Raw genomic sequence first — 21,692 nt, 5'->3', positions numbered from 1 at the left:
GCAGGTGACCCACTGTTGCCTCTGCTGAAGTGTGCCATCTGCTGCCTCACCGTGCTGACATCCACTGCTTTGTTTCCATACACATTCAGCAAGTGTCAGTGAATGTCAGTGGGTGCCATGTTTTCTGCATAGTGGAATTGAGTTTCTCACCTTCGCTTCATCCACACTTCCATGTCAGAGGCCATTTTGTCAGACTGCCCTTCTGCTGCCATCTGTTGTATGGCAACAAAATGGAGTGGAATATTGGTAGCAGCGTTCAGCCTCTACTGCCATACCACCAACATCTGCCCTGAAGTTGTGGGCCAACACAGTAAAACAGGAGTGTTCCTTTTGGGGCAGTGCTGGTACTTAAATATTGGCAATGGAAATAAAATATACTGATAATTCTTGTTTGTTCTGCTTCTCAGTTGTCTGATGGTAAAAATTTCCCTTTAGTTACCTCTGTGTCTGTCTGGAGGAACAGAGCAAATCAAAGTCAGCATTTTAGATTTGAAGCCCAGTGTTCTTAAATCTTGTAGATTTAACTACTTTTATCAAAAGCATCAAAATAGTCTTGCTTGAGTGAATCTTTCTAGGCTGTAATCTAATTCTTGTACAGTATAAATATTTTATATAGATAAAATTCACAAATTCTGTAAATCTGCCTGTGTGAAAACATTGATTAGAAGTACTTTGTGCTTTTGTAGTTGAGGCTTAAAGACAGTTTACTATCTCTTTTTTTCATTTTAGACAATTCAACCTTCGAATGAAGAGAGATACATCTCTTTTTAGTGAGGATTTTAAAGTAGAAACATCAAACCAAGTAATTGATTATGATACCTCCCATATTTACACTGGACACATTTATGGTAAGTACTGCACTTTAAAATGAATTAAAGTGCAAAACATTGTAAAACATGGTTTTAATAGTACGTATGCGTACAAGTGTATATCCATATTGTTAGGTTATCTTCATTATTAAACTTCAATAATGCATCTAAATAAAATTCCCTGCACTTTTATTCTCTGACAAGGCATACTGAAATGATTATTTTTACCCAATACTTAACTGTACGTCCATAGAAATTGAAATTCAGCTCTGTTTGTGAACTTGTATTGGACTTTTTCTATAAACAATATTTATATATTTAAAAAGTTGCATTCAAAAAATAAATAAAGCAAAATTAGGTACTGTTCTTAGTTAAAGGAATTGAAGGGTTGTGAATGTCTCAAACATGTATTCAATCCATCCCACATTTAAACATAAGTACAGTTTTAAGAAAGCTATGTTTGAAAAGAAAATGAATGCCTTGAAACAGATATTTTCCTGTGAAAGCTTTCAGAATTCAGTGTACACTCAGTGTTTTTTTATAGTTGCATGAATAGATGTATAAAAATAGCACTTGAATATCAGATTAAATGCTGTATGTCTGACACCCTTAAGATACGGAGTTCAGTTCTCCGCTGCATGCCTCTTAAACTTGTCCTTTATGCATCTGATCCGTGCTGAAGACTTCAAAGTTGTTAAACAGAGGAACTATGATTTTGGGACAACTGCATTTCTTACTGCTGAATACTCTTAGTCTTTAAAAGTTCAGACACAATTTTCTCTAAGAATGTCTTACTCCTGTCATACAGTATATTACTATTTTATAGTTCATAGGTTTTAAGAAGTTGGAAACTGCTTCACAGTCAGGATTATTATGCCTTTATTATTCCTTGGCACTGTCTGGTTAACACCTTGCATAGAGTGTATGCTTGAAGTTTGCATGGTACTGAATGCCTTTAGCAGGGTTGGTTGGTTTTTTAAAGGCACTTTCTGTCATTAACAGGTGAGCAGGGAAGTTTTAGCCATGGGTCTGTTATTGATGGAAGATTTGAAGGATTCATCCAAACTCACAGTGGGACCTTTTATATTGAGCCAGCAGAGAGATACATTAAGGACAGAACTCTACCGTTCCACTCTGTCATCTATCATGAAGATGATATCAGTGAGTACTTCATTTTTGTGCTACAGATGAAATAATTTTTTTTCTATTAAATTTTTCTACCAAAAGCTGTAAGCCACTTGTAAGCATCAAGTGAGACTTCAGCTTGCACGTCACAGAGTGAATCGTGCTGTCCTGGAGTGATTCATATCAAGTTATTTTGTGAAAGAGATTTTTGACAAGCCTAAGTCCTTATTCTGCCATTTTAAGAAATTCTTAATAGTCAGGTTTAAGTGCATAAGCAGTGTATCTTCTGCAGTGGATGCATTTCTTTTTGTTGTTGTTTTGAAAAATGCCTTCTTAAAATGTCCTGTCCCGATTGCTCTTTCCTAGGACCTGAAAAAGAAAGGGTAATTTAAGTTCAAGTCACTATGCACTTAAAAAACAACTAATAAAGGTGATGCTTGTGAAAAATAAAAGCTTCACCTGTGTGTGTATGGGTTCAGAGGTCTTCAGATAGCTCATTAGAAGATGCAGTATATGTCCTGCTTTAAAAAGCTCTGCTGGGAGTTGAAGCTGATGGAAACATACGGGGAATACTACTTGAGTAGTATGGCCCCATTAGCCTAGCTTTGAATGCTAATGCACAGAAAGACAATAAAATACCATGGAAACCTTATTATGATCTCAGAACTGATGTATCAGATTTCTGCACTCTAGCTACCTTTGCATATATGATGTGTCTTCAGCTGGTACAAGTTACATAGTATAGAGTTTTTCAATGAAAGCAGTTACTGATTTGGTGTACATTTTGAACACCACATGTTTTCTGACTACCTAAATGTGCATCTCCCTGCTACTTACAAGACTTGTAATTGGGAATGAAGTAACAAGTGGGCAACTAAGAATGCTATCATCTCTGATAGCAGCTAGCGAAAGAAACCAAACTGTACTTTGTGGGAGCAAATAATTTTATTTATGAAAATGACTGTCTTGTAGAAGTGATGTCTGTTGTGAATGGATTACTTGAAAGCTGGAAAAGCTAATAATGAACTTGGTTCTTATTATTTTATTAAAGTGGATGGAACAGGAAATATGTAATTTTGTTTATTTAGATGGTAGTACACTGCCTCACTATTTTTTTTTTGCCCTTGAATCTAGTGTTATCAAAGCCTTCAGTTAGGAATGAAATCAGATTGTCAGAGATGTCTCTGTCTATTCCAAAGAATCACACTTAAGGAGCAGCATAATAGGGCTTCCGTATCACCAAAAGAATGGGCATTGCTGCTTGCTCAGCTTGGTTGGAAGTAGCCCATCGTGCAGCTAATTCTAAGCAGTGCTGTTGGAAAATGTGCTACTCTGATTAGTTGTTGTGGGTGCGGAGTCAGATGTGCAAGTCTTCTGATTGTACAGCTTGGTATGTTTTGCTTTGGTATCCCAGACACCTCTGTGATTGCTGTGGTCTGAAGCACCTGAAGTGTACAGCTGCTTCTTTTGCTTTCTGAATAGTGCTTTTGAGAATACATTTTTATGCCTTTCATAAGAGCTATTTTAAGACTTTACAGTAGCTTTAAAAATGAAGGCAAATGCTCTGATCTGTTACTGTATTAACTTGAGCTAGCTCTTGTGAAATAGAGGCAAACTTTTAATATCTTACACAGGACAAAGGCAACAAAAATACTCACATTACTAATCCGGGAGAAAGGGGGAGGGGGTGGAATCTTTGCTTTTATTTGGGATATTTTTTGGTCAGGAGCATTTTAGCCTTTTGAAACAATATGCTTTTTAGTGCCTTTCAGAAATCACAATGCAACATATGATTAGCATCTCAATGAGGTCTTATTCAGTAGTTAAACAAAAGGGTTTTTTGTAAATGGGGATTATATTGTCAACTTTATAAGGCAGCTTTTGTCTATGTTACAGTGGATATGGTGGAAGGCAGCCTTCTATTCATGACTTGAAACACAACTTGAATGATTTCAGTATCTAAACCACTCCTGATCAAACAGTTTTATAATCTAGTGCAAGAAAGATGCAAACTGCTATTTTCATTAAAATGTTTTGGAGGCTGCTTTCTTTAACAGTTAAGGTTTCACTGGGACTTCTTTTTCTGTAATTAAATCCTGTATGCTGTAAATGTATCCCTGAGTTCATGCTGTAAAATACAAAACTGGTTGCATATTTCCTCAAATCAGCAGTAGACAGGAAAGCCCGTTCAGAACTTCAGGGAAATGAAGTTTGTCATTTAATTCTCTGTTTAATTCTGTGTGGTCTTGGAGGAACTCCACAACTGAGAACAGAAAGTAAAAGATTTTGAAGTTCTGCGTCGAGTCTGCTGAACTAACTGTCCATTGCAGATTGTGTATTGTTTGAGAACCTGGTTTGTTTGGGCTTTTTTCATATCGTGGCCAATATGATAATGAAGGTTTACTTGGCAGTTTTCACGGGATCTGTGTGACAGACTGCCTATTAAAAAACAACAACTCAACAGCAAGCCTTAATACAGATTTCCCTGTCTGCTTAAATTTGATCTTTTGTTCTGACACTATTGCTCTTGCTAGTGTTGGTCAGACCTTGTGGCTGTTGTAGGTCTGAATTTTCATCATTTTCAAGGAAATCTTGGTGTCATGTCCTTGCCCCAGACCTGGTACCTTGCCCTAAACCTAGTATCCATTACGTACTTAACCTGAATACTCCACAGGTTGTACTGTTTGCTGACAGATAGAAGCTGAAAATGTGATCAGGAGTCCTTTATGTCATTTATGTCAGGTAGTGCCCTTTTTTTTTTTTTTTTTTTTTTTTAAATAAAAATTGTTTCAATTCATTTGAGAATCTGTAGTTGTATGTATCATTAGTAACTTAAATCTTTCTGCCATTTAGTTAAATAAGAATGAAATTTAAAAATCTTGCCCTTGGTTTTAGTACTATTATTACTGTCATCTCAACGTTGTGTCAGAATGTACCAAAATAGCGATTGGAAAACCAAAAACTTTTAACAACAGGGAGGAAGAGAAATGAAGTTTTTGTTCTATCTCAGGATTTTCTTTAGTTAGAGAACTGATCCTCTATTTCAGTTATGCCTTTACTGGTGGAAAGTAGGCTGCTTGTGTTTTTCAGTTGAACGTGACTGGAAGCAGCCCTTCTGATGGTAAAGCATGTGTTTTCTCATGATCCATTTTCAGGGCTGTGGTGTAGGGGTAAGCCAAGGCTGTACTTCCCAAAGCCATTAAAAGCACCGCAAGAGCGTGGGTCAGACTTCTGTCTCCCAGTCATCTGACACAGTGTAGTTCCTGTCTAGCTTCTTCAGCAAGGAACTTCTGCAGGGGATGGTGGAAATAACACGTCTTGGAAGATGAACAGAGAACAGTGCCTTTCCAGTTCAGGAGTAACTCAGCATTGAAATAAGAAAGCTTTGTGTGCAACTTTTTTTGTAAACAAGACTTGCTCCCAAACTCTAAATAACCTTACCTCCTCTTTTTAGCAGAGAGGATTCAAATCTGTCATTTGAGTTTGTTTTTCCCAGCACATACAAAACCTTGGCAATTGCTCTTGCAGAATGTTTAATGTACACTTATTAAAATAATTTTAATGGTTATACTTTTGAAATGTTTCTTACCAGATACGACTTTTTGAGGTGGGAAATATTTCTTTGAATTGCAGCCGGTCAGTAGTGGCAATGTGTTAAGGTATTTCCTGACTTCTTTGGGAAACAAGATGCAGCAGGAAGACTACTTAGCTTGTGTAATTCACTGGGAGCAATTTTTTCTAGTACTGTTCTGTCAGCTGTCAATGCCAGAGAGTATGAATAGAAGTGTGCTGATAACATAAAATGGCATTTTATGCTGATACAAAATATGCTGTATGGTCATTTTTCCATGTGATTTCTGTGGATTCCTGGAGATGCCACTTGGAAGAGTTGCTTTGAAACTATGGTGGATTTGCACAGGTGAAGTGTGCTGGCAGCAAGGCAGTATTGTCCCTAACTCTAAGTCCTGTCCTTGTGTAATAGGCATTGTATAACATGCCCTTAGTGCAGGGATAAACGGTGATGTGAAAGCAGGCAATGAAAGTATAGTTAGATTAAATGCTGGAGAATTTATTTTGAAATGAGAATAGAGATGGGAAGGGTCATATCTGTAATGCTTTGCTCTTGATAGCTCCAGTCCAGCGATAGCAGCCAGGGTACCCAAAGGTGCAGATCTCAGCAGTGACCAAGCAGTGCTGTTTGTTGGGATAGCAAGGCCAACGTTACACCAAATAGTTACTCAAATTCATGCAGGAATGAGGTGGCTTGTAGTAAGCATTCTGTCTCTCTTGGTTTCTCTGGCCTTGTGCTAGGACTAGCCGTACTGGGAGGAATGTCGTGAGACCACAGTTATAAAACAGTACTCATGTGCTGTTAGAATTGGAAACATGGGAAGCTAATACGAAGAAAATATAAGAAAATAAACAAACTCATCTGAATAACTGTAATTCGTGACTGCTTGTGTAAAATAGTGAAAGGACAAGTTATTTAGTAAGCGTAGGATTTTTTTTTACAGTATTACTGTAGTTGTCCCTCTGAAGATACATGTTTCTTTTAATTTAAACTGTAATCCTTATTAGAATCAAAACTTGGGTGGAAATTGCCTTCCATGCAAAATCGAGATTTTGCTAACAACGTCTTTGGCAAACAGAAGTAAAAAGAAAAAGGCATAAAGTTTAGTGAAGAAAAAGTGATTTTGTTTTGTATTAGGGTAGCTTGTATAAAAATCAGACTTTAAATACACTTTGAACTACAGTACTGTACTTGGACATCTTTATGAAAGATAAAGTTGATTTGCTAGTATGGTAATGAAGAACGTGCAGCTGCAAGGTTTTAGTTGCTCTTAAGCTGCAATGTTAAGCATGCTTATTAAATCAGGCTATTTCCTGCTGAGCGAAGTTTGTAATTGCTGCAAATATTTTGTGCCTGGAAAAGGATCCAGTTTTCAAAAAATGTTAACTACGTTTTGTTTCACCTAATTTATCATTAACCAGCTTTAGACAGCCACATGATTTCTTTCAACACTTGTAAAAGCCTGGTTGGGGGGAATAAAGATTGGAAGAGTACTTTATTTGTTAGTTAATTTGTCCTTTCAGGGTTATCATTGGGTCTAATGAATACAGTCTTTCAATATTTTTGACTACAAACCTATCTTGAGTTATTTTAACAGAACTCTAGTGCCTTTAGCTGCATGACAAGGATACAGTATTTAAATTTGTTTCATATTCCTCACATTTTAATGATTGAAGTGTGAAATTTAGAGCTTGGTTATATATTGATAAAATAAAACTAACCTTGTCTTGTCCAAACTATCTTTGATATATTTGATTCCAAATAATAATTCACCGTTGAGTTCCATTTCCTTAGTCTTGCTATTGGTTCAAGTGAGCCTGTAAAGATGCCCAAATAATAACTCTTGTTCTTACATCATACATTGTTCACTTCCTATTTTCTTTTGATATCCATAAGAAAACAATTTTAAGAAGCAGTCATAGTATTTTTGGTTTGTTAGGCTTTAGACTGTATCTTAGTCAAAACGATGAATGGAAAAAAGCTGCTCCTTAGATCTTAGAATGCTTCCTTCAGAAACTGTGAGCTTATTAGTTAAATACAAACTGAAAAAGTTGCTGTGATAAAGCTATATTTATTATATTATTTATATTTGAAAATATTTTATATTTTGACACGTGTGCATTTGAGTTTGAAACCTCAGCCTGGCTTTCCTCTTTGTAGAATATCCTCATAAATATGGACCACAAGGAGGATGTGCAGATCATTCAGTATTTGAAAGAATGCAGAAGTACCAGATGACTGGTATAGAAGAACCCACAACAGAGGTACTACGCAGGTTATAATCAATTATCCTGATTAGAAATTAGTGTAATAGTCTCTTGTTTCTTTACATGATTCCTTTCCTACTTCTGGTCACTGGTGTCATTCCTCTGTGTTGCAAGGAACTACACGAAAATGTCTAACCTGAAATATTCTAGTTGTTTCTTAAAATAATGTTTCCAGGTTCTTTTTCTTACTGCTTCCTCTGTTATGATATGTAGCTCCTCGTCTTGATGAGTCCCATGTGGTCTCAGATTTTTTAGAAATTTCAGATGGATTTTTTAATTAAGCTTGTGAAGAGGAATTGCAGTTGAGAAGGAAGTTTCAAGGTCACTTGATCTGAAATTAGTATATTTGTCCTTGAGGAGCAGGAGTTTTCATATTTTTTGTGGGCCACTCTTGTAGTGTGAGTGCTTCCAGTGATAAACGCCCATACGAGTAGGAGGGTCTTAGCAGTGCTGCAACTTTGAAGGTTGCCTGTAATAAGAGGTCAGTGGTCTAAGGAAGCATCTTGCTTACCTTTTTAAAGTCTTAGTTCTATGTTTGCCTTCAGTGTTGCACAACTTGTCACGAAATTGGGCATTTTTTTCAACAGTTTCCAACACTAAATTGAGTTCATTTTAGTTTTAACTGTGTTCTGAACATTTTGAACTTTTGCCATCATTTTGTGATGTTCAAGATATGCTAACATAATGATGCACGATGGTTAGTAAAATAGCATCAGCAATTTCAAGTATATTTAAATTGTAACTTCAGATGTTGAAGACATAATCGACAGTGCGATGCAGTTCAGTGCTAGTGGAAGTAATGTGCTTTCCCAGAAATGTGCTCCTAAAAATTTTGTAGTGTGTTATCGGGCCAGCGAATGCCATAACACAGGTGTTAGCACATGCAGCTCTAAGTAATGGGCTTTATTTTGACTTTGTACTTCTGTTTGCTGAGGTAACCAAGTTAATGACAATATGAAGTAACCTGTGTTAGTGAGGATGCATTTAAATCCCACGGCAGTATTTTTTTTTAGTCTGCAAACAGTTTTTTCATCTTCAAAAAGAATTATGAAAAAGAAAAGTTTGCGAGATCACGTGGATGAGAAAAATGTATTTCAAATTGACTGCCTTGTGTAATAAAAAAGCAAAAATGCTTGGAAGGATTTGGCTGAGTCATTAAGACAGATGATGTACTTGAAGACTGCTCATAGCGTATACTCAGTTTAAATCAACTTTCATGAAACATTGTAAATCGAAGGAAACTAATGAAAATCTGTTCATGTTAGTAGTGTGTGTTTAGAAAAGAAACTATTGCTATGTTAAGATCGTCTATTACATCTGTGAACTATTGCATTTGTTTCCCATGTGTGTGCAGAAGCCTTCTGAAGAGCCTGACAGCAATGGTCCTCAGCTTTTAAGAAAAAAACGTGCCACTCAAGCTGAAAAAAATACTTGTCAGCTATATATTCAGACTGATCATCTGTTCTATAAGCACTATGGAACAAGGGAGGCTGTAATTGCACAGGTATTTCTAAGCCCTTTGTTTAAACAATCAGCTTTTATTTTGATTATTTCTGACTAATTTTAATTAAATGAGCAGTAATATACGCAATTAAGTTTCATTTGTTCCGTCACCCTGTCTTTGTTACAGGCACTCTGGCATTACTGATGCATTATTTCACTAAAAGTACTCAGTATGCTGGTGAAAAAGGTCACAGACACTTATGCTTACTTTAGTTAATAATTACAACTGCTGTTTGTTGAATAACCTAAACAAGGCTTGTCTGATTTTTATTTTATGTTTTTACTTCTTTTCTCTCCTCTCTTACTTAGACAAATACCTCCTGAAGACTTTTGTTCTGTTTGACAGCCTGCCAGGCTTTTCTGTTAACACTCATTTAGTCTTCTGTTTGAAATTTTAGCTCAAACTACTTTGAGTTAATAGCACTGAGTTCTGTTCCTGTATTGTGTCGTATAATGGAAGGTCAGAAAAGCAGTGGTAACTAGAGGCAGATGCTTTTCATTTGTCAGTATAGCAGTAATTGGAAAACATTTTTTGTTCACCATTTATTGCTAAAAAATATATGTAGCTCCTTAATTATACTTCTCTTGAAGTAGAAAATTGCACTGCTGTTTACAAATGTGTCTTGCACTGTTTGTTCATTACACTATACATCTGTAATTGAGTTGAGTCACGTTCTCCAAAGCTCTGAAGTCGCCTTCAAGATCAGGACCTCAGTGAGTTAGTGTTTCTATTCTATCGGAAAAGGTAATTGATAAGGGGTTTTTTTGTTTTTTTTTTCAGATCTGTTTTTCTACCAAAATTAAAAGAGTAATGCTCTAAATGTTTTTTTCCCCCCCAAAAAAAGAAAGTACAATTTTAATTATAGTACCACTTATAGTAACAGTGAGCTGAATGAGTATCATAAATAGTTGCCTGAATTTCTAGTTAACATAATTGTGTAAAAATAAAGGACTGCTAAAGATTTTGCTTTCACTGGTCGTGTTAATGTTGGAAATAAATCACTTCATAACCTCATATGTACAATGTTTGCCATCAGTGTTTGCTTTTAAAAGGCCTGTTAGGAATTACGCTGTGTACTAATGCGTATGTATAACAAAGTATAGGCTGTGCAGTTGCTGTTATTTAAGATGATCTATGGTGTACTGCACAGATCTTTGAACTGCAGGTGTTTTGTTTTGTTTGACAGATATCCAGCCATGTTAAAGCAATTGACACAATTTACCGCTCAACAGATTTCTCAGGAATCCGTAACATCAGCTTTATGGTGAAGCGAATAAGAGTAAGTAAGACTGGAAATACTTGCAGCTTCAGTTGCATTGCGTGTTAAAAAGACCTGTGGTGTTTTCAGGTCTGTTCACCTGTTACTGTTTACTGTCAGTGTTTAATATTGGGTGTCTTTGTTTGCTAATGACTTGCTACCCCCTTCGTTTGATTTTGATGTGCGTTGTCAGAAGCATGCTATGTCACTGTGAAGGTGTAGTCAGCTCACACCAAATCTACTTCTTACGTTTCATATATATGTGTTTTAGTTATGTGTGTGTGTGTGTATATGTGTATATATATATATATAATAAGAGGATAATTATAAACTTGCAGGTGTTGATCAAATGGAATAACAAATAAGGAGGATTTACTAGACAAATGTAATTCTTTACTTTTAGAACTTGTTTTTCCAAGCATTGGAATTGTAATATGTCATTACCTGTAAATCTTCAGCAACATCTTTAACCGTAACGTAACAAGATATTGACAGCAATAAGCCTCTTGGCTGATACTTACAAATTCAATTACAATGAATCACTTATAACAGTTTGTTTCAATTCACTTTTAGATTAACACAACTGTAGATGAGAAGGACTCTTCAAACCCCTTCAGATTTCCTAACATTGGCGTGGAAAAGTTTCTGGAACTGAACTCAGAACAGAATCATGATGATTATTGCTTGGCCTATGTATTTACAGACCGTGATTTTGATGATGGAGTCCTTGGTCTGGCTTGGGTTGGAGCCCCTTCAGGTAATTGAATCCAAACCTTCAACACTGTGATATTAAGGAAGCACTGTAGGTAGGTTCAAAGAAGAAAAGTAGGAACTTTCCCATAAGCTGACAGGAAGCAGACTTTTCATAACCAGCATTTCACAATTTTGGTTTCATATGTTGTTTTTTTATAATAGAAGCAGGATATCTCACTTCAGCGAGTCTTGTTGTCTTCCTGATGAGCAATACCTCAGCAATAAGGAAGAGCACATTTCTTTCAGTTGACAGAGGTGACATTGGATGGCATTTTATTTATGACAGATACAGATGACCAGTAAAGTGACAAAGGAGGCAGAAGCATTCCTGCTGCATGCAGGCAGAGAGCTCAGAACTATGCAGTTTTCATTTTCAGTAGAATAACACTGCAGGAACTTTAGGTTTTGTAAGTAAGACTGGAAATATTTCTGATACATAAGTAAAACCAGGGATATCTTGTTCTGGGAGTTAACAGAGTAATCGTGTAAGTGTTCTTGATCTGCTGCCTGTAGTTTCCATCTAGTCATGTATTTTGGGTCTTAGTATCTCTTGCTGTGTTAAAAACTGTATATAAAACAATGATTTTCATGTGTGCTGCATCTTGATGTTTTCCTGGGACATATTAGTTTTATAAATTAATATGGTTGAAAGTTGTTACTCTTTTCAATTCAAAGAAATAAAAATTCTTTAGTTATAGCTCAGCACAAATTCAAAATTGTGTAAACTTCCACAAAAATTGAGAGCAGTCAGTCTTTTTCTATAGCTTAATTCTTGATTGCATGGCAGTTACTGAAGGGAGAAAAATAACAGGTCTGTGAGAGTTTGCAAAAGACTGGATACTTCCATGAGAATATTATGAAGAGCTACAAATGGTATTTGAGTAACGGTGGAAGAAACATTATAGCAACATCTCACTAAGGTTTTAAATTATAACCTTCCTTTTTCTGCTGCTATACTTTCTTCTGAAACAAGTTAGCTAAAGAGTACTGGATTTGTGTGAAAAGTTTTGTGCTGTGACATCTGCTTTTCACTTCAGGAGAGTAAAATGCTCAAATGAGCATTCATAAAGTGTTCATAGTGGAGTAAGTATGTTAAGAGAACATGTGAGCAGTAATTCTAGTGATTGTGGAAGAGTCATAGGATGCATGAAACGCAAGTTACCTTGTAAATAGGAAACTGGGTCTATGATGATTAATCTAGTGCATACAATAGACAAGCATTGGGTGCATTGGAATATGAATTCTGTAAGCCCTTTTTCCAAAAAGAAGATTTAACTGGCAGAAAACCAAGTTGTTTTGAGAGATTTTCAGATTTTCGTTCTTAATGCATGTACTGACATTGGGTAAATGGGATATTTCCCAAAAATAAAATTTTACTTCAGAAAGCAAGGGAAATCCTTGGGGAATGTTTTCTTGACACTGTTTTTTAGGAGTAGAACAGCTGAATTTTAGAATGTTCACAGAATCTCAGAACAAACCTCAGTTACATAAAAATTTGAAGTCAAATAATAATTTCAAGACTTTTTGAAATGAAGCGTGATGCTCTTGAATATTGACCTTCCAAACAAGTCTGATTATCTCACACATCAAAATCATTTTCAGCTCTAGATTTTACAGTGAAGAGAAGGAATTACTTCTGCTGACAAGGACACGTTGCTAATCTTTGGTATTTTTTCAGTAAATGTTTTTGCTGTGACAGAAGATCTTCCATGACTGTACTGTTCATTTTTTAATTTTATTTTTTTTTTTTAACTTAGTAAAATCCAAATGAGATGTAGATTGAGTCTACCTGTGTTGGACATTGCCTACTACTTATCAGGTTCTACAGCTATGATAAAACCAGGGCTCGTACATGCACTGAAAAGCCCAAAATAGATCTTGCTTAATAGCTATTCTAAAAAACCTAATTTCTTGCGTGAATGAACTCAGTCAGTGCTGAGAGCATTAGCATGGATAAACTTAATCTCCTTTCAAAGTTTGGATTAGTATTAATTACACAGACCTACTCCTGGTTTGTGAGGATCCATTGAGGTAGCAAGCTGTTTCTTGTTCCAGGTATCAGATGAAAGTGACAGAGCGCTTCTTTTCTAGAGTGATCTTTATATTTTTGCCTAAATACAGGGAGCTCTGGTGGAATATGTGAAAAGAGCAAACTGTATTCTGATGGTAAGAAGAAGTCTTTGAACACTGGAATCATCACTGTTCAGAACTACGGCTCTCATGTTCCTCCCAAGGTTTCGCATATCACTTTTGCTCATGAGGTTGGACATAACTTTGGCTCACCTGTGAGTATTGCTTTTGATCTGCTGCTTTCAATCACTTTGAAAGGCATCACTTCTGGGTGGAGTTTTTGTCACTAATTATAAATAAGTAAAATATGATCATGAGTGCATGGCTGTTGTGTACAAAAAGCAGGTTGCAGAAGTAAGTCTTCTTTCTACAATATTGTGATTGTAATATCTTTCTTTTACAATGTTGGTGGAAGGGTTGGTTTTGTGGATTCTTTCTACTAGGTCAGTGTCTTATAAAGAAACTTTTTCCTAAAACTTTGTTTTTTACTGGAGACTACAGTCACCTAAGTCCTTTAGATGTATTTAGTTTTATACCACAGCAGAGGAAGAATCAATGCAGAATGAAGATGATGCTTTATTCAACAAGAAAACAAAACTGTCTCCTTTTCTCATTCAATTATTTATACTTAGATTATTACTAAAAAGAAGAAAAATGTGAAGAGTATTGAGATACCTACAATGACATTTTAGAACAAAATTCTTCCTTCTGGAAGTTTAGGTAGTTAGATTTGCTTGTGACAAACCAAAAGCATGAGGCTGTTTTGGCTTTGCTGAAAATGAAAATAATTGGGTGGGGTGTTTTTAGTTTTTATTAAAACTGATGTAAGTTTTCTTCTCTGGAAAGTAAAATGAAATTAAGATGACAGAAATGAGTTCCTCAGAAGCAGATGCTTGCATATGAATACTTCATGTGCCTTGAGAAAAGTCACTAACACAACTGCTTTGAGTAGGAACGAATATTTCAATTACAGTTGAAAATATGAGCATGTGAAACTGAAAAACTAGTCTCACTGAGTGAAATATCTCTTGGACTAGCTTGGAAGGTCGTTCTTTCAATTTCTCTATGACTTCTGTTTTGATTCAACAAAAGATGTAAAAGTGAACATTTGATTGTTCCAAACTGTAATAATTAATTCTCATGAGTGTGTTAAATGTAGTGTTCACCTACTTTTGGAAGCATAAATTGTATTCCTGGAAAGTTGTGTGTGTCAGAACAGCATTGAACTTCATCTTACTCTTCGCAGTTCATCTTTTTGTCAGTGTAAAGGCTAGTGTGCCAATCTGTGATGCATCATACTGGATATTAGACTTGTCACTAAAGACAGAAACAGATTTCTGCTCTATTCTAAAGTTCTCTTTGCTTCTTCCTCAAACCAAGAAAAAAGATGGGCTGCTGTTTCAGTTATCTCCTTCAGCTTTTCTTCCACCCAGTTCTTCACCTTTTTATGATCATAAATCAGTCTCTTCAGAAGATGGAATTTTTTTTGTCAGTGTTCATTCTAGGACACGAATTTCCGGTATATGTTCTCAAAAATTCAAATCAATTAGCTTGAAAAACCAGATGCTTGTTACGGTTGTCAATGTAAACTTTGTTTTCCTTATGTTCTGAGAAGCAGTAAGGAATAAAGTAGCATTTTATGATTAACAAAGCCAAGTTTCAGTTTTGTAAAGCTACCAAATCCAGATGTCTCATGCATACATAGAAAAACAAGAAGAGAGAGCTGTCTTAATAGAAACACTTTAACTGTTTTGTTTTGCAGCATGATTCTGGGATGGAGTGTACTCCAGGGGAGTCCAAGAACTTGGGACAGAAAGAAAATGGGAATTACATCATGTATGCAAGAGCAACATCTGGGGACAAACTTAATAACAACAAGTTCTCACTCTGTAGTATTCGAAATATCAGCCAAGTTCTTGAGAAAAAGAGAAATAACTGCTTTGTTGGTACGTATACAGTCATCCTGAAAGCAGAACAGATAAGTTGTTAATTAGAATTTGTCTTGATGCTTTTTGTTTTGCTAATCACTTTCCTGGAAGATTCAGTTGAATTTGAGGTGTGTGTGAACTTGAGTGTTCTGTCAAGTTCTGAACTCCCCAGTGCATGAAAGATGTACTGGATGAACTGGAGACAATCCAGCAAAGGTCCACAAAGATGGTTAAGAGATTGAAGTGTATGACATGTGAGGAGAGGCTGAGAGCCTGGAGACTTTATCTGGAGAAAAGAAGGCTGTGAGGGGTGCTCCTGTCTGTCTGTATGCATCCCTAACAGGGTAGGTAACAGGGAGTGAAGGAAACAGAGCCAGACTTCTCTTAGTGGCACCCAATGAAAGGGCAGGAAAAAGTGATACAAATATAAACAGGATTTTCCATGTTTTAATGTGATGGTTTGTTTTTTTGTGTGTGTATGGCTTTGTCTTGCTTGTACTGTGAGGGTGATTGAACACAGGAGCTGATTGCCCAGGAGGCTGTAGAGTCAGTCCTTAGAGATACTCCAATCTGTCTGGATGAAGCCCTTGGGAACCTACTGCATTTGACCTTGCTCTGAGTGGAATACTGGACAATACTGTCTCCAGAGATGCCTTCCTACTTTGTCTGTTTCCTGATTGTTGGTGTTGTTCTGTGAGCATCGTGGTCAAATGCTAGAGAAATGCTAAAGGCTGCAGCCTCTCTGTTCTGTGAACTTGATGTAATAATTTTGTAGCTCTCTTCCCTCTGAAGTCTATGTGTGATCTCTTAGAAATTTGGTGAGATTGTACAGCAAGTAGCTTTGGGTCTAGGAGTGAAGTGTTTCATCTCAGTATCATCAGCTTTTGCTTTAAGGTTGTCAGACTCTACGAAAGGGAAAAGATCCTATTGCACTGGAGGCTTAGCATAAAACTTTGTTCTTAGCACTCTAGACTTCTTATCTATGCAAGAAACTCCCATTGTTATCAGAAGAAACCTTATACCAAGAAGCTTAAATTGTACGAATGACTAATCTGAGCAGTGAGCAAGTAGTGCAGGTTGATTTACTAGTGTGTGAAGTCCAGCATGAAGAGGTGCTTTCAGTCTCATCCAGGTGAATGCTTTCGCAAGTCAGTATTTCCTTATTTGTGCATTCTTTGTACTGCTTTTTACAAAAATGTACTGGTGTTTTTCAGAGTCTGGTCAACCTATCTGTGGTAATGGACTGGTAGAAGAAGGAGAGCAGTGTGATTGTGGGTACAGCGACCAGTGTAAAGATGAATGCTGTTACGATGCAAACCAATCAGATGATAAAAAATGCAAGCTAAAACCAGGCAAATCCTGCAGGTATTGTACTTATCTGTTATAGTATACTTGTAAATAAAATACTTTATGCAGGAGTGTGAAGTTCATCAGCACAAGTATGGTGTGCAATTCTTGGTGCTACACTGTAGCTTGCTTGTCTTGTTATTCAGATGACTATTCAGTGACATACTAAGTTTATGACTAGAGAATTTTATCAATGCTGGTAGTGCAGAAGAATGTGTTGAAATTTGATAATCTTTGTCTGAAATTTGTTGTGCAGAAGTCTGCAAAAGCTGTGTGGTTTGGAAAAAACAAGGCTGAGATGCTGTTACCATAATAGGGTACAAGAAAGCATTTGTTGCCCAAATAATAATAGAAGGATATTTGAAATTAGGTCTTAGTGCCATTTCTACAGTATTGCTTAACCAGAAGATGTTCTAAGAATATAAATTACTGGCTGTTTTTACCTTTTTACACCTGTCCTACAAATTATACTTGTAAATTTCTAGTATCTTGACAGTGTTGTACACACAATGATTTATAAGAGCAGGTTTTAAAGACTTAAATGCTGTGGTGTAATATAAGACTAGTTGTGCCTCATTGTTACATAACTTAAAACATATGTTACGTTTTTGCCTCATCTAAAAACATGAGTGGATTTTCTTCACATGAAAGACATGAACTTTTGTACCTTTCTAGAGACAGCACAAATTTTAACATCTGGTTAGCCAAGGATCATTACTGTTAAAACTCTAAAACAGCTCAGCTTTTTGATACAAGATACAAGGTTTTGTTCTAATTAAACTTTTCTGCCAAATTATCCTTATCATCCTGTGAGTGGAATTAGAAGTAGCATCTGCTGTGAACATGCATTTGGTTCTGTAGATGTGGTAGAAGAATAGCTTTCTATGAACTTGTGGTTGCAGTGACTTTGCCTTTTTTTCTTCTTACGAATTTCTGTCATTTCTGTGGGAGAGAAAGGAAAAGCCTTCCATTATTTTGATTTATCATTGGTTTCTGAGGTTTTGTTTTGTATCATGCTGACAGTGAAGTGCTGACATATGTACTTCAGTACAGCTTCAGGAAGCAGTGGCTGTTTCCTGTGATTGTGTCACATATACTAGGATGATGCACTGCTGTACCTCACTGTAAGAGGCTCAGCTGCCTTCATGTCTGTGCCAAAAAGGAGCCTAAATGTTTAGGACGAATGAGTGCAGCTATGTGGTTCCTTTGGAAAATGTTGTATGTAAACTGACTGACTGCTGATACAAGTTCTCCTGATCTGTCCCCCTTCTCTTTTATTTGTTTAGAGAATGTAAATGGTCTTTTGTGCAGAAAGTTTAAAAAAAAACTTCTTATGGATGTTAAATCAGAGAGAAAGATATCTTGACTTTTTAATGAAACTGATACTGTGAAGCTAGTCAGTTATTCCTGAACTAATTTTTTCACTTGCTGATTTAATGTTTTGTATATATAAACCTTGAAACGCTGTTGGTCTGTATTTATTTTAACATAAGATGCACTTGTAGTATTTTTCTAACATGTTGCAAATAGTTTAATTGCTCCAGTGGCTGATAAATACCTTGTTACCTCAAGGGAGGAAAAACAACTTTCAATTTACATTTTACTTGGCACAGATGAGAAATGTGCTTGACAAGGTTTTGAGATGAGTATTTCTTCTGGAGATGTTTGCACTTTCTCCTTTATATTCATATTTCCTCCTTTTTTCTAGCCCTAGTCAAGGCCCGTGCTGTACTGCGCAGTGCAACTTCAAGTTGAAGACTGATAAGTGCCGAAATGATTCGGACTGTGCGAGGGAGGGGATGTGCAATGGTTTCAGTGCTCTCTGTCCAGCCTCCCAGCCTAAACAAAACTTCACAGAATGCAACAGGCGTACACAAGTTTGCATCAAAGGGGTATGTTTCTGTGACTGCGTGCAACTCTGCAGTTGTTTATTGCAAAGCAGCATGCTATGAAGTGATGCAGTTTCCATTCTTAATGAGGAACAGTGTGATAATCACCTTTCAATAGAAATATTGTACTTCTAGTTTTCAGTCAAGATAACTGTGAAGGTACAACAGAGATTAAGATGCTAACAATATCAGGTTAGTTGTAGGACTTGAGGAGGTTCGATTTAAAGTTTGTTATGAAAATCAGGTGTATGAAAACGCATTTTACCTCCCATGCTACACTTCTCTTGAGTCTTGGTCTGGTAATTTTGTTGCCTTTGTTATGCTGTACATGCTGAACTTGGCAAATATACAGTTCCTCCTCCTGTGTGCAGGGACATGAAATTATGCTGAACCACCTGTAGTTTCCTAGGTGATACAGTCTGTGATGGTTGCTAATAAAAGCTGTTGAAAGTCTTTCATAAGTTGATCTATGTTTACTTGAAATGAGAAGTAAGCAGAAGTCATCCTTGTAAGAGCTGTAACTGATGTTGCTCTAGCTTGCCATTTTCACAGTCTGGTTTTTAATAAAATAAGTTTGTAACTGTTTTAGCTAAAAAAACCTGAGAATCTAGAGGAATAGTCTTTATGCAGGTACTGGATTTTGAAGCGAATTTATAATAAACAGAGGCTTTTGTATTTGAATTTGAAGATCCACCCTACAGTGGAATTAAAAATGGAGTCTTTCAGCCACTTTCATTTTCTGAGAGGAACTATTTTTGAAGATATGCTTTTGATTTATTTTTCTAATTATGATTGTAAGTAATCATATTTCAGTGTGAATTGCAGTTTGTTCCAGTGCTATGAAGCTTTTGCACAGTTCACTAAAATCAGATAGTATTTTAGTTTTTATTAAAAAAAAAAAAAAAGTCTATCACCCTTAGAAATTCTCAGATAAGCCTGTAGCTCTGAAATTGGATAGTTATTATCATTCTTTATTATATAAGGTTTGGAAAAAATTCAAACTATTTATTCTATTTTTTAGCGTCTTTCTAAGTTGGCAGTTATGCTTTCAGCTTTTAAAACCTAGTATTTCCCTAGTGACAGTGTGTTTAAAGTGAAATTGGTTTTTGTCTCCAACAGCAATGTACTGGCTCTATCTGTGAGAAGTATGACCTGGAGGAATGTACATGTGCTAGCTCAGATGGCAAGGACGATAGAGAATTGTGTCATGTCTGCTGCATGAGAAAAAGTAAGATTTGTCTGGATTGTGTAAGCATGAATTTACCAGTAGATAGGAGGAATTTTGTGACAGTTTTTTAAATAGTTTTTCTTAGTTTGAGATCATACTGTTTTTTTTATTTCAGGTACACATTGTGTTATATTTTGTTTTTTTTTTTTTTTAGAAAGTACGCAATGCATTTTGTTATTTCACAGATAATATTAACGTGAAATTCATTAAAAATAGATGCCTTAAACAATGGAGTGCTAACACATTCATGCACATGCGTTTTAATACGACAACAATTAGAATTGATCTGATTTGTATTCACTTTTCAGTGGACCCGGACACTTGTGCCAGTACAGGTTCCAGCCGCTGGGAGAAACACTTTGCTCGTAAAACTATTACGTTGCAACCAGGATCTCCTTGCAACGATTTCAGAGGCTACTGTGATGTGTTCATGAGATGTCGGCTGGTAGATGCTGATGGCCCTCTCGCTCGGTTAAAGAAAGCGATTTTTAATCCTGAGCTGTATGAAAATATTGCAGAATGGATTGTGGTAAGTATTTTTATTTTACTGGTCTAATAAGAAGTATTGTTGTTAATCAGTGTTTGCAGCTGCTAAGTAGCACAGTCAGTACTTCAGCATTCTTTGAAGTATCGTCAGTCATTGTTTTCCCTAGTATTTCTATAAGCACCTTGACTGCTGCAAATGTCTTGACAGACGGAGTCAGTGCAAGGAAAGGAAGTAGAAAATAGTTCATGTTGACACTTCAGTTCACACCGTTACATTCTGTGTTAATGTTCGTATTTCAACTTGTTGAGTTTTCATTAACTCTTAATATTTGAATGTTTTGCTTTCGTTTAAGGAAGTGAGTATGTCGACCTCCAGTAATTCTTACTGCTATTACATTAGATCATGCTTCAGTAGTAATAGACTGGTGGGGGAAGCTCAAAGAAAGTATCATAAAACTGCACAGTCAACTTTGAGTAGGTTTTTGAGTTTTAGGCTTATATAGCTGTATTGTAGTGCAAGTGTCTCAAATACTTTTCTGATGATATTATGAATCTTAAGGAGTTATTTCTTGTGTGTGTGTGTGTGTGTAAGTACTTCAAATCAGTTTTCCTTTCAAACATTAGGGTTTCTTAAGTAATGTTTCCAGTTAGTTTCTGGATGACTTTTAAAATGCAATAGAAAGCCATACACAGTGTGTAATCATGTCTATGCATGCCTCCCTTGAATGCAAAGATTAAAAAAAAAAAAAAAAACAAAGAAAAAACTTCTTTTAATGTTTTTAGGCTCATTGGTGGGCAGTATTGCTTATGGGAATTGCCCTGATCATGTTAATGGCTGGTTTCATTAAGATATGCAGTGTTCATACTCCAAGCAGTAATCCAAAGTTGCCTCCTCATAAACCACTTCCAGGTAAGCAGATAAATATTTTATCCTCTATTTTTTTCTGAAGGGAGAATTTCTGGTATCCCAGTCTGTAGTCTACTGCCTGGTGCTACAAAACTTGAGATGGAATTCGTGCCATGGGAACAATTGATAAAAATAGAACTCTTTCCTTATTTCCCTATAATATAATATGCATAACAAAAGAAAGACTTTGAAAAGGCTTTCTGTCTCAGACTTGCTTTTATTTTATATTCCATACTACATATCATAAGAATTGGACTGTTAAAGGAACTACTACTGAGATAAGAAAAAGTACTCTATGAATGCTGTATGTGTTTAATCATGTATTTAAAACGTTGCAGTTCTAAGTCTGAAGCTTTTCAAAAAAGTCGTTACGTTTATCTTTTATTGGCTGGGCAACTTTTCTGGAAGTCTTTTCTTTTGCACTTGTATTAATAATGTGCCTTTCTTTGAAACAGGCACTTTAAAAAGGAGGAGACCGCCACAAACTGCTCAGCCACCGCAGCGACAAAGGCCCCGAGAGAGCTATCAGATGGGACATATGAGACATTGA

At 36.2% G+C, this 21,692-nt stretch overlaps 1 protein-coding gene across 1 annotated transcript in view; it reads left to right on the top strand.

Moving 5' to 3' along the window:
* Positions 1-21,692, top strand: part of ADAM10 (ADAM metallopeptidase domain 10) — a gene marked incomplete at both ends in the record, with an annotated part of 39,881 nt that extends 18,189 nt beyond the window's left edge. The window contains 14 exons of the mRNA XM_079540865.1: positions 730-848; positions 1,812-1,970; positions 7,666-7,769; positions 9,127-9,276; positions 10,463-10,555; positions 11,108-11,291; positions 13,409-13,572; positions 15,120-15,303; positions 16,500-16,650; positions 18,341-18,524; positions 19,641-19,749; positions 20,058-20,278; positions 21,019-21,145; positions 21,598-21,692. Of these exons, the coding sequence (XP_079396991.1) occupies positions 730-848; positions 1,812-1,970; positions 7,666-7,769; positions 9,127-9,276; positions 10,463-10,555; positions 11,108-11,291; positions 13,409-13,572; positions 15,120-15,303; positions 16,500-16,650; positions 18,341-18,524; positions 19,641-19,749; positions 20,058-20,278; positions 21,019-21,145; positions 21,598-21,692 (2,044 nt within the window). The remainder of the gene's footprint in view (positions 1-729; positions 849-1,811; positions 1,971-7,665; positions 7,770-9,126; positions 9,277-10,462; positions 10,556-11,107; positions 11,292-13,408; positions 13,573-15,119; positions 15,304-16,499; positions 16,651-18,340; positions 18,525-19,640; positions 19,750-20,057; positions 20,279-21,018; positions 21,146-21,597) is intronic.

This window comes from Tetrao urogallus (assembly GCF_951394365.1).
Source record: "Tetrao urogallus genome assembly, chromosome: 11".
NCBI lineage: Eukaryota > Metazoa > Chordata > Aves > Galliformes > Phasianidae > Tetrao > Tetrao urogallus.
This window is presented reverse-complemented; position numbering and strand designations above follow the sequence as displayed.